Source organism: Lates calcarifer, linkage group LG8 (genome assembly GCF_001640805.2).
Source record: "Lates calcarifer isolate ASB-BC8 linkage group LG8, TLL_Latcal_v3, whole genome shotgun sequence".
Taxonomy (NCBI): domain Eukaryota; kingdom Metazoa; phylum Chordata; class Actinopteri; family Centropomidae; genus Lates; species Lates calcarifer.
The window spans coordinates 13409432-13426710 of NC_066840.1; the positions used below are offsets into that span (position 1 = coordinate 13409432).

Genomic DNA, 17279 nt, shown 5'->3' on the forward strand with positions numbered 1-17279 from the left:
TTGGAAAAGACAGTACAGTATCTTTGTATAAAGGGTGTTAAGAAAAGTATGAGATCTTTACTAACTATATACTTATTTCTGTTATTACTGATTAGTTTATATATGTGTAAGTGTAAGGGCTTGTACATTTAAAAACATGACTGACTCCAGTTATAACTGTCAAGCCTCCCAACCTTCCTGACTCTTGGCACATACTTTCAATCTCAAAATGAGTTTTTAAATTACAAAGTCATTTAGGCCTAAATTAGAAAACTCACTTCTCTGTTAACATTTAATTGTCTTTTCTTTACATCACAGATCAATACTTCATTTTATCTTTGCCTATGCAACAGTCTCATTCATTACATTAAATGACAAATACAATACAATATTTGTAATCCTATCCTATCCTATTATTTCCAGTATTTGCCAACCTGCAACACTCCTGAATCAGAGATGCAGGTGGATAGATGTTTGTGTCTCATCCTGTATTAGAAGAGAACAATTACATAAACTCAATCAACAAAATTCTGAGAAGTCGAGACTATTTTATTTATATAGCCTAATATCATAAATCACAAATCTTCCTCAAGGGGCTTTAGCATAAGACACCCTGTATCCTTAGAGGTGATCCCCTATCCTGGAGATATACATATACTATGTAGGTTTGGTAAGAGAGTATTGGCAACAAGTTACTGGATGATTTATGTAGCATAACATTAATCTTATCCACAATTTATCATTTTCAAAAAGACATTGATTCTTTCTACATTTCTTTAATAGTAGTAGCCATATCTAAAATACCACTACTATTCAGCATTTAGAGGTGGACGTGATGTCACTGACTATATAGTTTTGCACTGTGTTTTTAATGCACTTCTGTACGTACATGAGAAGCAATCTTATCAGGGCTCACAATGCTGTGACATTCAGGTCTACTTCTGACTGTCCTCAGTCCAGCATTAAGTTCAATCTACTGGTGGTTTAAACTGTTATGTTCAATTCACAACAAAGCTAAGCCCACACAAGCACTATTTATAAGGTCAATAGCACAGCAGCCACCCATTTGCAACAGCATTACCACATCATGTTTTTTTTTGTTTTTTTTTCTGTAGTCTTTCAATAAGCTTTTAACCAGGATGTAATCATGACTGAGCTGAAAATGATGCTATCAGTCACCAGTGAGGGAAGTGATTACAATGACTCAGAATTGTTGGTTCAGATTGTTAAAAAGTAGATTGCTAATTGGTACTTAACATCTACAGCATTTATGAAGCACACATTTTGGCATTTGGTGAAAAGACTTTCAAGAAATGTTCTGTTCCACCTTAATTGCGCCACTATTTTGGTGTTCTTCCCTCTGGCGGTGCGCTTACAGTACAACCCATCAAGAAAATGCCAAAGCTTTTGTATCACTTATAACAGGCCATCATTCTCTTGATGGGAATCACCTTTCACCATCATTCAGTGGATCAAGATAGCAGTAAGGCAACAGAAACTATTTCTCCAAAACAAGAAAGTCATAGGAGGTTTCAAAATATATGAAAAATGTAAAGTCAAGTACAGTTAAGACAAGATGGCCACATACAGGGCAAATAATGCAACCAATCTGGTTGTGGGTGATAGGTGATGAGGTCCGGGTCATGTTTACAGCAAATCAATAATGATAAGCGCAAGAATCCCAATGTTGTGTATGTTTTAGCTTGAGCAGCAACACCTCAGCAAAAAATATTATAGAACAGGCCCTGACACATTGACCTAAAAAAGTAACTGAATGGTGAGTTTATTCACTGGAGTGTGGGTGGCTGACACAGTATCAGTTAATGTGAGAAATGAGAGCAACTGTATATTACATGTATCAAAAAAGTACCGCACTACAACCCACAACTACAACTAATGAATTGCATTACAAGGCTGATATTTCAAGGATGAATTTGTGTATTTAGTCAGTAAGAGAGATGTAACTTCAATCGCTTAATATGCAGTACTGAAGTGCAGACTACAAATCAGCTATTATTTTCCTTAAATTTAGATGAAAATGCTTGGAATTTTTATGGTTAAAAACTCCAAATGGACAGATTTTCCATCTTATATTCCTCCTGCTACTCAGCACTACATCAGCGGCGGCAAATTGCTTTTCTCCCAAGCCTGTTTAATGAATGAACCAATCATGCATTAATGGCACAAGCTATGGAGGAACAGTACATGTTTGGAAACTTTCCCCATTTGAGGCACAGTTTGCAACCACTTAGAACTGAGCATCGACAATGTGGAAAAGAAGTGAGCAGTGGGGAAGAAGAATTATTGATGACATTTCTCGCAGTTAATGGTATAGATTCCAACACAAAGATTTTGAGTTTCCTGTAGCCTTTAACTATTCTGCACATGGATCACAGAGACAAGTTTATTTCACTTGAGTGGTATCAATGAAACAAGTGGAGGGCTGAATTTTGTACACAGAAATACCTCCTCAATATAGATACATATGATCTAAACAGGCAGTTGTGCAGGGAGGAAATTGTTTTGTATCTTTTTTCTGCTCATGGTACAGAGTTGTTGACAATATCACTGACATTCTGTTCATTTATGCTACATCTGTCACTTTGCTATCATCATTTGCTCTCTAATTTTTATTTAATATGCCCCCTTGCTTGATGTGATGATTTCATTATAATGAATGTCTGTTTATTCAGATCTCTGCAGTGGCATTTCATTAATTATAATGTGAATAATTTAATTCACACACTGTCAATATACTGTTTACCTCCACCTCAGGTCTTACTTTTGGAACTTTGGTTGTGACAGTTCACGTTATCCTCATGTTATCTAATAATCCTTGTACTGTATGTCTTGAGTTCAGATGTATATTTTTATCAGGACTAATTTCTGTTCTGTGTCGACAAGAGAAAACATGGTAATGGTGCACATGTGAACATCTACAGCATGATTAAAATCTGCATTTCTGCTGGGTATTACTGAGTCTTCCGCTCCAGTGAACTGACTCCTATACTAAAGTATATTTTGTTGCAGCAGGTCAAATGTAATGCTGCATTTTTAAAGTGCACCTTGAGTACACTTCCTGCAATCCATATGGACACCTCAAGTAGGATCGGTGACAGTCACATTTCATTCTGCCTTGCCTTAAAAATAGTCCAAATCATTACGGTAGTCTCTGGGACTTGGTATTATCCACCCGGTCAGGCTAAGATGCTTATACATTAGCAATCTAGGGGACCAGGCAGCTGGACCGCAGTCCTGGAGCACACAATGACTTCCCATTAATAGGTTGGGGAGCGTCAGGAGAGCCCACCCCTGAGCAGAGATTTCCACGCGGATATGGCCTATGGCACGGGGGTACCTGCCCCCAGCCATCTGCACTGATTTGACAAATGATTCTATATCAAAGGCCTCTGCACTGATTTGGGTGGTAATTGATTGGAAGTGAGGCCCTCAAATCCCTGATTGGTTTAGCTGGATGTGGGGGGGAGATATGCTGTGGCAAGTGAGAGGAAAGGACAGCCAGCGAAAAAGAGAGAGGGAGAGAGAGTACAGTGCAGGAGATCTGGGAAATACACTACAGAACTCTACCTCATTTGCACTTTGAGAGAATTCAGAATGAAATTTTGCGAGATGCGCAATTTCTACACCCAATATGCATGGCATATTATTTTTCTTTTTTTTTACAGAACATGCCATGTCATCTCTGTGTTTCTGTTTCTTTTTCTAATGCAGCTGTCAGGATATCCAATTTGTTAGTGTGTCCACAAAGATTGGATTTCACCATTCAAAAAGAGGAATTTGGTTAGAAATGGAATATTATTGATTTGTTCCACATGGAGGTGTGGTTTGATGCAGAGATACGAGCATGGCAAGTTGGCCGACGGGGGGCACAGATTATGCATTCCTTCATCAATTTCCCCCCTGAATTTTTTATACCATTAACCCTTGTTGTGGAAATCGTGTGACAAGGGAGATAACATCAAACATGGAGGCCATTCATTGTTAGTGATTCCCCTGAGGATTAGCTCAACCACATAAACCATTATAGGAAGAGCGCTACATTAGAGTGCACGCTGAAAAGAATGAATGGAATGCTGAACGCTTATTATTATTATTATTTTATTATTATTATGTCTAAGAAATGTAATCTTTTTTCCTTTATGTTAGATAGAAATCTCAAGGTTTGCATATGTAGTAACAGGTAGATATATAACATAACTTCAATGACAGTAAATGTTACAATGGGGATTTTTCTGTCTTTTAATGCGTATTCAGTCATGTTTAGTCATATAGCATTCCACACGTGGTCTAAAAAGTGTTTATATTTATAGACCATGCATAATGTTAGCCATGCTGTGACCAGGCCTTCAAGTTATCCAACCAGTCTATGTATACAGTACAGCATGTTGGACATTCTGCAGATAAGCCAGGAGACTGCAGAGCCCTGCTAATGCAACTGTGACAGTGATGCTACATATATACAGGCCTACTGCCTTTATTACACAGCAGGCTGGCTGCACCGCATACCTTTTGCCATTTGACACAGACATGTGGTGCTTGCTAGTGACAGATGCTGCACAGTACTGGTCCCAGAGGTCACAAATGACCTTTTGGATTGTCTTTTTTTCAGTCACAAAGCATTATTTGTTTGACGATGGCCACCAATGCAACCCCAGGCACCCTGATGGAGCCGTGGGTTGTTGCTGCTTGTCTTCTGAGATCACATTTACCTCAAATGAATTGTGTGCGCGCGTGTACGCAAGAGGGGTCGAGCGAGCCAATGTGTGCATATCCGCACGTTTGCACATGCATGTGGACGTACATGTTCAGGAAGATGCCTCACTAACCACCCATAGTCTGCTTGATGCCTTTAACTAAGCTTAATTGCTGCATGACTAGCCTCTTGTTTGGATGCCAGAGGGATTTTCTTTTATTATACAGAATGAATCATCATTAAGATGTGCTTATTCACTGGCCTTTCCTTGGCTTAAAAAAAGCTGCACACAGGATTTCTTAAGCGTTCTATCTGTGGCAATCGGTGTGTTTACATTTGTATCCTGGTCGAATTTCACAGGACAGAGTGTGCTTCGAGGGGCAAGGCGTCTGTCTCGCATTTTTCATCCCTCAACTTTTACATTGTTAGATGACATTTCACAGGAGAGGCTCTCATTTTGTGTGGAAAACAAAACTGTGAAATGGCATCCTGGAGTTTGCACGGTTTTAGTTTACCTTTAGCAATTTCAGAGCTGGCAGGAACAGGGTGCATTGCAGGCCCCATACTGTCAGAGGTGCTTGATCCCCACCCCCATTCCCTTGCCCTCTCCATCTGTCACCTAACTAGATTGCACTGTTCACATAGACACATTGATGTACTCACGCATGCATGCACACACATTCTTACACACACAGAGTCACAATCAGCCAGAACATGATCAGATATCTCTGACAGCAAAGAGCTCATAACCAACTATAACATTTTGTTGCACACAGAACACAAAAAGAAATGTACTTTCAAAAAGATACTTTAGAGCTTAATGTGATTCTACAGTTTATGTATAGAAACATGTATGTGTACATCCCTGTCCACATTTTATTCCTACACTGTTGTTGTTGTGCTGTAATGAGACACTGTTATTCATGCTGTAGATTCAGAAGAAAACCTTGTGAAAAACTGACACAATTTTCTACCGCCTGAAGCCTAGTGTCAGAAATATGATCTTACCCTCACCTCTTACCCCGACTGCCGTACTGTAATGATGCTCTGAGGTGAGCGTGCTCATCAATTATTCACAGAATGCAAGATTTTCACTCTTTATCTTCTCGCCAGCTAGAGGAGACCATTTAAGAAAAATAGACGGGAAAATAAAGGAGAAGAGAGAAAAGCTGCTTGGCGGATGAATAAGAGAGTTTGCGGTGGACAGACAATGCTCTCAATGTGAGTTATAATTGTAGTTTAACAATGTGCGGACCTCTGGGATTTTCAGTATGCAATGTATGGCCTTTAGACTGGGATCGCTATGGAAACCAAAGGCCCTGAACGACCTGCAGTGCCCACCCACTCGGACAGCCGTTAATCATCTTCGCTCAGATCCTGGCACTGCAGAATTTGGCCAATGTGTCAAGAAGCAATTATATATACTTAGTGCTCGGGCACCCGATCTCCTCCCTCCCCTCTCTTTCCTTGCTCTCACACTCTTAATATAATCACAGAGCAGTCAGTTTAAAAGCCCTCTGTTCATTTCACTATCTGTCTGGGGGATGCACACAATGCAGATGAAGAGAAGTGTAAAAAGACAGAGGATATTCTATTCTGAGAGCCATTATAATCAGAATATTCTTTTCATATAAATCATATCCAGCCATTTACTCATTTTACCAGCCTCCTGAGCTGACTGACATACCAAATTACCCCAGCTGGCCCATTGCATTCGCTGCACATATTGGGTTGGTGTGGATCATGGAGACTAATGTGAGCTGACTAGAGGGAGATTATGTTCCGCTGCTAACAGCTAAAACGTGAATAACACTATCCGCAAACCCACGGTGTTCCCCCATTACATCAGCCCTGATCAGCTGTGTAAAAAATGGAACGAGAGCAAATCAGAGAGAGAGAATGAAACAGAAATGTGGCAGGCAGAAACTACAAGTTATAGACAGACATGCTCTGTGGAGCTATAGGAAGAGAGCTGCTCCTGTAGGAAAACCCACCCTGTACTAGACCATGTTAGACTGTAATTTCTCATATAGAACATCCTACATGTTAAAAGTTCAAGCCCTATGTGAAGGACATGCGGTGTTATTTCACACTGACAGACTTCCTAACAAAACTTGATCGCCCTCCTTGTGATTTCCCAATGATTGACATGGGGCAGGGGAGGGGTATCATATTTTATTATTATCTATTGTCCTACCACCCTCTGTGGCTTTCAATGCCACCAAAGTCACTGTGGACAGCAAGCGGTGCATTAGCGATGTAGAGCGGTGTTAGGCTTTGAACAGTTGATGACAGGTTGTCAGACAGCTTCCCTCCATTGGGCTCTTTTTTTTTTTTTACCAAGGTCCACTCTTGCAACAAGCCACTCCACCAATACCGGCCATTCATCCAGAAAAAGGACACGGGCGTTTTTTGACACGTTTGGTGCTAAGTGAACTGAAATTGTGTGAATTTCACTACATAGCACATTATCACATTTGCAAGAGGCGTGCACCAGGAGCAAGAGTTGAAGGGGAAAGTTACTTCAGTCAGTCTGCAGGAGATGACTTGAGACCATCACAGTGAAGTGATGGCATTTGCTGTGCATGTACAGGACTAATTAGCATTGAATAAATCTGCCCTTCTCGCCTCATGTCGAATGAATGTTGAATCAGAACAGAATGCAGGAGAAGAGAAATAACGAACAGAAAAGAGATGCTTTCAAGAAACTCTTGTTATAGAAATGAAAGCGCTTTCTTTTTAGAATCATTGATAAATTAATTAACACAATCTTTGGCAAAGAGTATTGTCAAATGGAACACTGGATATGTGAAAAGATGAAAAGGGTCTGACATTATATAGAGCTAATTCGGAAACCTGTAATACAAATAGGCACCCAAACAAAACCTAATAAGACCATTAAAAGCTTATAATATCTGCAATTATTTCACATAATGTTGTTTGTCCCTTGCCTGAAAGCAAGCTGAAGCTTACCTTATGAGGACAAATGGGGGGCGGCGAGTTAAAAGACTTCTCCGGCGTCTGGCTCGGATTCTACAAGAAAAACACATTATCAGGGACATGTTTTCAGTAGAGGGCATCTCTCAGCAAATCTTCAGTGACAGAAGTTGCAGCTTATTTCCTGGTCCTTGCCATTAGCATTTTTGCAATATATTTTTAGGGGAGTTAAGCGACTCTCAATCAGCCAGCAAGTCTTTGCCGCCCACTAATCCAAGACCGCAGCTTTTGTTGACAGTCATATTTTAAATCTTTATCTTGACAATATCATCTCATCGTACATCATGTGAGTGGGTACGCTGATGTATTTTGTTTTGTTTTCCAGTCTCCCCCCCCCCCTTCTTACCATCCCTCCACAAAGATTATAAATCCTTCTTTGTCAGAAGATTTCACTGAACATATGTTCCAACTTTTGCATACACGCCTGAATGCATTTTTTGAGGTTAAATGATTATCACATTGTTAATACACCAATACATCACTCAGACACAAGAAAACACCATTAAAAAGCAGACACAAGGTAAGTCAACAAGCCAACAACAGATGGTCCCGCTGCTTGTGATTATGCAAAGATCCAAAGTATTTGCATACTCACAATGCCATCGTAAAAAAAGAAAACAAGAAGCCATCTTGAGTTGACCTCAGCGAGAAATAAAAAGAGCAATGGGTGAGGTAAACCCAGTAGGGAAGTGGATGGGCTCTGCAAACTTCTTTGGGAATCTACCAAGGGCCTGCCTCCTGGGAAGGCCCTGTTGATTTCCAAGCAGGTGCTTTCAGTTATGTCCTCATATCCAATTATGTGCCTGTGGTATGTCTGATGCTCCCTGACACTATTAATGGCTGCCTTATGGTATCACCAGGACAGATGAGACACACAACTCTCCAGACTCTTAACATCTATATTTCATTGCAACGCAGACGGAGAACACCTCACTGGCCGAGGCAAACGAGAGAGAGAGAGAAGAAAAACAGCCAGGCTTTCACTGCAGCATAAACACCACATCATGAAATATAAATGAATAAATGGGTCTTGCTGGGACGATGGAATTAGTAGATAAAATTTTCCCTACAGATTGAGCAGGCTCTATAACCATGATATCTTAATTGATGTGACAAATAAACATGAGTTATTTTCTTTGGGGAAAGAAGCAGGAAGTGGAATTTGCCTTTGTGTTTGTGTGTGTGTGTGTGTGTGTGTGTGTGTGTGTGTGCACATACAGACATGCATGCATGTTGACTGTATGACTTTGGTGGGGAAAACAGAATGACCTTGATTCCAAACAAAAATTGTGACTTGTATGTTGTATTTGGATTACAAACCGAGGACAGTCCAGTTGATTATAACAGGACCCACAGCTTTTACTACATGCAGATGATTCTGTCCTTGTCGCAGAGTAACACTATAAATGGAAAAGCTTGAAAAACCTCACACCAAACATTTCCAGTGCAAACTGAAGTTAATTTTACAACATTCAGTCACTACAGAATAGTTTGAGGAGCTAATAGAAAAAATTAAAAGGTCACAATCTTCTGCGTTATCAGTGAACAAAATCAGATGGCAAATACAAATACTGAGAAAACGTGATGTTTTCTTAAGAGATTTGTTTAAAGTCCGTTTAAAATTGCAAGTAAATAACAGAGAGTGAATTCCATAATCAACAACCATTTCAATCTGAAAGCACAAACAATGTGGAGGAGGCAATATCTACAAATACAAATATATTGTGTTGCTAAAAATCTGCTTGGATTCAGTGTTTTAATTCACATAAATAAAGACGTCTGTTCAAGCTTGATACCAGCCATAGATAATCTAAATCCCTTTCCCTTTCTTGGACACACAAACACAAACACATTGCAAGATCTCCCCTGGCTATAATCACTGTTGTTTTATTTATTTTTTATTTTTTTGCTTTTGCTTTTTTTTCCCATTCTAATCTAATTTTATTCTTTGAGCAGAACAAAACATCACATCTCATTTATGTCATGTCCCTTTGTCACATAGCTCCAGCGCAACTCGCACATGTAAAAAGGTAATTAATAATCATTAATTTTTCATCAGTGTGGAAACAGTGCAGCTTTGTGAGCAATAACTCACAGTCCATGTTTTTACAGGAGACACAAATGTGATGATGATAGTGTAAGAGGGAGAGAAAGCACAAATAGAAAAAAAAAATGGAGGGTGGAAAAAAAAACAGCCATTTTTCAGCTCACCTTTGGTCCGGGACATTTTGCATCTGATAGGGAAACACTATTGACAAGGCTTGCAACACAGGGCCTTGGATTACACCACATATTGATGTTTTTGTCTTTTCAGAGTGCTTGGGATGGTTATTGTAATTTGATGAGGCCCAGAGAGCACAATGGTATGGTATATAACAAAATTTATTTTCTGAAGAAACGGAAAGATAACTGAAACATGATGTTTCTTTGTCTGATTTCTTGGAGACATGCTGATATAGCAAGGATCGTTTCTGCTGTGCCTTAGGTTTGTGTTCCTTCAGAGTAATTCTTACCCTCACTTGAGAATCATTATAACCTACAAATTGTCTGAGTCTTAATTATAAGTCTTAATACATATTTAGGTGAGACAGGTCAGGACAAAGAAAAATTAGCCCACGCCCTACATAACCTGCCCTCTGCTCCTATGTGCCAGATGTAGTATATAGCAGTCTGGTCACATTCAACACGCCAACTTCCCCAACAAGCCCCATGAAAAGAACAAGAGCACTATTCAGTGCTGAGTGGACAGGGACTTGTGGCACATTTGTGTTTCCAGCCCCATCAGCTCAGCCTCCATTCTCCACACACACAAGGAGGCTTTATGTTGTCGTCTTCTCCGGCTCCCTCAAAACTGCCATGCTACATTTAGTAAACTGCGTCTCCAAGAGCTAGTTACTGCTTTTCGAGCCCTGTTTGCCACCCTGACATTGTGTTCCCCACCCCTCCCCTCCCCATCTCCCCCCAATAAAATATAGTTCTCTCGCTAGGATTAAAGGAGCAATGTAGTTCAAGGATTATCAAATGCCTTTGATCATGTGACTGCCATGTTTTTGATCTGCGGCACATAGCACCGAATATATTCTCTTTTTCTTTCCTTCTGTCTCTATCCCTCTCCATGGATTTCCCCCTTGCTTGATGGTTCTCTGCAGTGTGAGAAGAGCTCTTGACAGGCAGCAAAAGGAAAGTGTGTAACAAGCGTAAAACACATATATTTGTAATATTGTGATGAAGGAGATCATGCTCACACTGCTTATCAGAGGTAATCCACACAAGCAAATGCTATGAAAGATAAAGCTGCCTTGTGTTGAGGTTTGATTAACACTTTTATGACATGTAAGATGAATCCTTAGCTTAACTCAAAATTGTTGTCATGGTTTTTGTCTGTACACAGTGAACCACTCATGCATATAATATTTTGCTCCTTTTGAGGCAATGACACAGATGTTTTGAGTATAAAGAAAGCAAACATAGATTATTTGCCTTTGAAACAGGAAGTAAGGTTTCACATGTTTCAACCCCCTAGTGCACCCCCAGCAGCACCCCACTGCTGTTCATTAGCAATTTCTGAGCCTCAGGCTATTTTGTAGTGTTTCAGTCCCTGCATTATTATTATTTAGTGGCTGACTTGGACATGCAATCAAAGGGACACGCAATATGTGCAACACTTGTATCGCAAAGCTATGCCTTTTCCATGATGCCCAGACTAAAACCCTATAATTGTGAGCCAGGGGATCCGTGGCTCAAATTTAGTCAACATACCTCAAAAAATGTTCTTTATCCTCATTGTACAATCACCCCCTATTAATGTCATTGCCAAGACAAAAACGGGACATATCAAAACAATTATTTTGATGTGGCTTCAAGCAACATAACATTTCAATGTGAATGGCACTCCAACCTTGCATCATTATAAGGCGTGGTTTCAGGCAAAAAAAGCCCATCAAAAAATGATTGAATATCATTCTAATGGGTAAAAACCTACAAGGCTTTCATACTGTCTACCTGCCATGTCATTAGATAGACCGTGTCAGTCAAGCTGAGGAACACAGAAACAACATACAGACAGGCTGACAAGACATAAGCATGCTGCCTTCCATCTCTTCTCCCAGCTTGGCATGTTTATCTAGTCTTCCATGTGAGCTTAGTGCAGCGCTGTGCATATGCATACAGAGTGATGAAGGTTCAGAAACTAGTGCCTGAAGGAAGCTGCACATATAGCACAAGCTCTTTGAAATTGTGCCAGGGTGGGCCTCATTTGCAAAGCAATTTGACAACAAAAGTAAAATACTCTACAACTTCAAACCAAATTCTAGAGATGCCAACTGGTGCTGCTCTGCAGTTTGCTGAGAGAGGGAATTCAAGAGGGTTACATCCGGTGTCTTGTGTGTGTGTGCTTCTGACATGGCTTATTTGCAGACCTAGCATTGCACCAGTGCAATGTCATGATTGCTTTGGCAAGGAAAGAGGGCCTAATTTACATGAGAGGGAGTCCTAGAGGCACACAGGAGCTTGCCTTTGACCAAGGTGCCAACAAGCCTGCAGAAAAACATTGTAATTACAACTTACAAAGCAGATGTGTTTAGAACAAACTCATTCTTAATACAGCAGGACCACCTACCAGCAAATCGGTCAGTCTCCCAAATGAGCATGACAGAAAAATGTGGTCATGCTTTAATATGTTGTATAACTGCTGGGATTTTATTATTCTCTGTGCACTCAAATCAAATTGAAATTTTGGATTTGACATTATTCACATTCATGCACTATTCACATCTTTTTCTGCTCATGTAGACTGGAATCCAGTGCACCTCCAACACCAAGCAGCTAGTCACTATCCACTCAATTGCCGTTCCTCATTCACTGGAGATTTCCTTTTTCCCCACCCCATGTCCCTGCTGTGATTTTGAACAGTCTCTGGTACCATGGATTGTTTTGACAAGTGCAATATTGCTGTGGATTAACTAGAACAGGATTCATACCATGTGGGTTTATGATAATCTAAAATATGTCGAAGAAGCTTAATATTGTTTTCATTGCCTATACAACTGCTATGACTTTGCATTAGGTGGTTTTGTTTTCAGAAACCTGATGCCTACAGAAAAAGGGAGGCAAGAACAACATTTCACAGGCTGGTGCTGTTTCAAATTGAGCAATAGGGCTGCTGTGTACTACAATACATGCATGGCATATTTAGTGGCTCAACAAAGGTTTATGTATCATTGCTGTACTCATGATGCCTGAAAAAAACCACACTGTTTTCCTCTAGTTTCAAGCTTTTCTATTTCAACCCAGTGCTGTCAGCTACAGTGCATGACCTTCAGGTGAGAAAGGGTGTGACTTGATTTATTTTTTTATATTTGACCTCTGACAAAAGCCACATGTCCACACCTTGTATGCACTCTTGCTGAATTTAAAGCTCTAACTCGATACTAAACAAAAACAGCCTTTATTAAACACAGTATTTCTTTCCTAGGATGTTTCATCTGAGAAGACTGTTTCCGACAAACAGTAAACAGATAGTATTATTAGCATAATCACAGATGGCCATTTGGAAATGATCAGTTTGTTGAAAATGTGAATTTAGTAATACATTCTGAATCAATAATTCATCAGTGAGATTCATAATATTAGCATAGTATTATAAAAAAAAAAACAACAACATGGATTTTCCTGATTATTTCTGTAACTGTCTTAAATGAGTTATGCAAATTTCCTGATTTATAGGGAGAGAGGTCTCCTCGGATTAAGTTGGATATAATTGTATGTGTGTTTAGAAATTTGTGAACGCTTCAACACTGTCAGTGTCTATAGCACAAGCTAGCAGGCAAACGTGGCAAAATCACTGTCGCTCAGATAGTTTGGAGAGGAGGGGCAGTTTGATACAAATTGAGGCCACGAGACGAGAGACTGTGCGCTGAAAAGCTCTCTAATCCAGTAATATTTTGGGTGACTTTCTAAGATAAATACTTTGGCATTGTCTTGATGAGAGAGAGCCTCGCCTCATTTAAGTGTCTTTGGGATCCGGATCAATCCACATGGCGGGAGTCAGACTTGTACACTTGACCATATAATGTGGCACGCTTGTCACAACCCGGAATGCATTTCTCTCTTCAAAGTATATTTCTTGGCCTGCTCTCGTCACTCACTCCCTCTAACCAATTTGTCATTCTAAGCCTAGCCTCGCTGCTGCCAGCGCCTGGATGATAGCAGTGGGCCTCTCTGATCCAGGCAGTGGCTAGGGAGCAGGCCAAGTGTTACGCGAGCCACCCTGGGACACCAAGCAGGCGCTTCTGCCGGCTGATGCACGCCTCCACGGCCGAGAGGAACTGGCTTTGCAGATGCTTTCAATTCGACACAGAATGGAGCTCATCTACTTTGTGAGGACATTTGCTTTGTGCTTGTGCACTGCATTTGTTTGTGTATCTCATGTGCGCAAGTGTGCGTGAGCATGCACGTTTGCGTTAGGAAGATTAAGAGAGTTCTCTGTGTGTGTACGCATTCATACGTGAGTGTTTGTGCATGACTGAATATATCTGTGTGCTCATACATGAGAGTGTGTGAAGCTGCTTTTTTGTATAAAGACGCAATTATCCTGAAATGAGGCTAAGCTTTTTTTTCCTCCCTTTTTTCGGTTCACAATTACAGTATTTGCTAAGTTTTGATGACCTACAGTACTGCTTCTCTGCTGATGTCCTTTAGAAGTCAGTCAAGTCACCATTTTCCTCCACTAGCACACGTTCCTCTCAAGAGCAAGACGGAACACGGTCGCCATTGTCACTTCATTATTCCTGTTTTAAACAACCATTAATGCCCTCATTCCAATGCTTGGATGCCACTTTGCTGTTAAGCTTATCAGCAATAGTCAACCAATTTACTACCACAGTTCTCTCTCTAGTCGGGTGAGCAGAGCATTAAGTGTATTCAAAATTACATTAGCTGCATATTGTTATTGACTGCTTCTCACGGTCAGGCGAAACTTTATTTTGATAAATGAAAATAAATGCCATCTAATGCAGTTAAATTCCCCCATGCTTGCGCTATGCATTAGGAAATCCACTCTGTGACTTGTCATTTTGCTGCCTTTTTTATAAAAGGAGTCTGAATGATAAATATTTCAGTGGCTTTTACTTAGGTGATACGAAACAAGACATTTGAGGAACAAGACAGCATAACACTATTTGGATGTAAATCTGGTGAAGGCATGCTAATCGTCTTCTGTTTGTCAAATTACAGAGAAGCTGACCTGTTTTGATGAGCAGTCTACCCTCCTCACAGCAAAAGTGCTCAACATCGACCTTTCAGACCTCTTCTGTTTTCATGTTGCAGCCTTTCTGCAGTCGTGTTTAGGATTAAACTGTGCATGGCTAATGCATTTCCACAGGAGTAGATGTATTTATCTTTAGCACACTGACTGTCAGCCACCATTCTGTGCCCAACAATCAGCTCCCTGAAAACAGACCCCTTCATTTGTCTGAGAATTGAGACTTGAAGTAGCTTGTTGAACGCCCAGCCCGGGCTTTCTCGTTAGGCACTGATACCCATCTCACAAAGCAACACCAGCCTTTTATCTGTCTGAGCATGATTCAGTATTTGATTGGGAATGAATCTGGAAGGCTCCAATCAGTTTCCCTTGTATGAGCACAGTTAACATGTGTGCGACTGCTCCTTGAGCACTGATGGCAGAGACATGGGCGATTAAGGCCAGAGCCCAATCAAACCAGCTGTGTGCCATTCCCTCCATGGCACTGGTTGTGCCAGGCATGTGTTCCACGCTCCTAGCAGGCAGAGAGGCCTCAACCGAAACCCCCAGTCTGGGGAGTTATGGCCACACATGAACCAGGACATGTAGGCAGATTGGGGTTTTAGCTATACAAACATTTTTCAGAGACAGAGCTGCTATGCAAGCAGAAATAATCTCATTGGTTGCGTCAAACCTCAGTGGAGAATTTTTCTGGCCAAGCAGCAGTAGGCTGCCGAAGCCCAATGTAAAAGGCAGGGGGTAAGACAGGGGGTAACTAATATTATGAATCCCAGTTCTCCTCCTAAGTAAAAGAATGCAATTAAGGCATATTTAAGACAAGTTATGTGGGTTAGATTGATGGTCTTGATTTAGAAAGTCTGAACATATATTTTGTATTTTTTTATCATGCTATTTTTTCTTTTAAATACAAAATACCTTTTATTTAACCATTTAAATCACTGTCACATGATACACTGATGATGCACTGATATCTAAAATAGAATAGTTCATACATATACCAGCGGTCGTTTAAATTCAGGTATTAACACTCAGTACAGCCCAATCACGACTGAACGTCACATCCCTGTTACCAACGTCCTATTTTTCAGTCAGCTGCAATGATCATATACTAGCTAACTAAAGTATATCATTCACATGTAGAAAGACGCCTTTTCCTGTTTCTTTTTAAAGCAGTCACCATACAATTTAACAGTACACCCACATACACAAATACGTTACAAATGTGTTCATAATTTATGGCCATAATCTTCTAACAAATGGAATTACACTCACAGCTTTACCATGATGAAAATAACTACAGCTGAAACCAGGCACATCACCACATAATGCACATTTGTCAGTCTTTGTAGCTTTTCATGAACACAAATAGCTGACGGGGTCTTTCTTAAAACTACCACTGAGGGGCGTCAAAGTCAGAAATTGTCTAATTCTACATTGTGTTTTTAAACAAAACATATTCACTAGCTTAAAATGTGTCTTTTTCTACCTTAGATTCGATGCCTCTAAAGTAGGGGTGTCAAACTCAGTTTCATCCCAGACCACATCAGCATTGTGCTTATTATTATGGTGACCTCAAAGGGCCAGTTGTAACTGTAAGACTATATAAATGTATCTACTCTCATATTGCCTCAGCATTATTATTAGTTTTAATAATGATGAATAACTAGCATTGAAAGGTAAGCTATCAGGAATGTGTTGCATTTGCTTTTTTTTCTCACACCAGTCCAACCAAGTCAGTTCTCTCACCACGCAGGACAGGCTCAACATCAATAGTAAGCCCCACTAACTTCTCCCAGGGTAATTTCATTTTACTTACGAACTACTCCACCTCACTGAAGACGTCCTCTTCCATTGTCGTCTTATGCATGGCGGCCACATCCAAGAGCTCCTCACTGACAGACAAGTATGCCTTCACGCCTCTTAAAAAATGGCTTCATGCACTGGTATCACTATTGTCAGTGCTTTTGTCATCGGCTCATGGAGAAGCCAGAGAACTGCGCGCCTCCTCAGCCAGCTGTGTCGTCAGATCTTCCGCTCGTTTCCTAGCTCTGTCTGCCATAGTGATTCTCGACAGGCTAACATTGTTTGTTGCCTTTCTGCACCTTCTAAAAAACACTTTAAAGCTTGGGCGATTTCTTCAGCCACAAAAAGCGGGCTTTCACCGCTGCATCATTTTTTTGCTGTAACTTTTTGAAACATATTCTGCTGAGAATGCAGGCTGTTTTTTTATTCTTGGTGGCTAAGGTTAGCATACTTAGCTCCGTGCTTGGTGGCTAAGTGGCGACGTAAATTGTATTCCTTGGGCACTGCCGCTGCCTCGTAGCAAAG

At 40.5% G+C, this 17279-nt stretch overlaps 1 protein-coding gene across 1 annotated transcript in view; it reads right to left on the reverse strand.

The window, feature by feature from the left end:
- pcdh11 (protocadherin 11) overlaps window positions 1-17279 on the reverse strand; it is a 126688-nt gene that overhangs the window by 65639 nt on the left and 43770 nt on the right. Inside the window, exon 4 of the mRNA XM_018669151.2 lies at window positions 7667-7726. Coding sequence (XP_018524667.1) covers window positions 7667-7726 — 60 coding nt within the window. The remainder of the gene's footprint in view (window positions 1-7666; window positions 7727-17279) is intronic.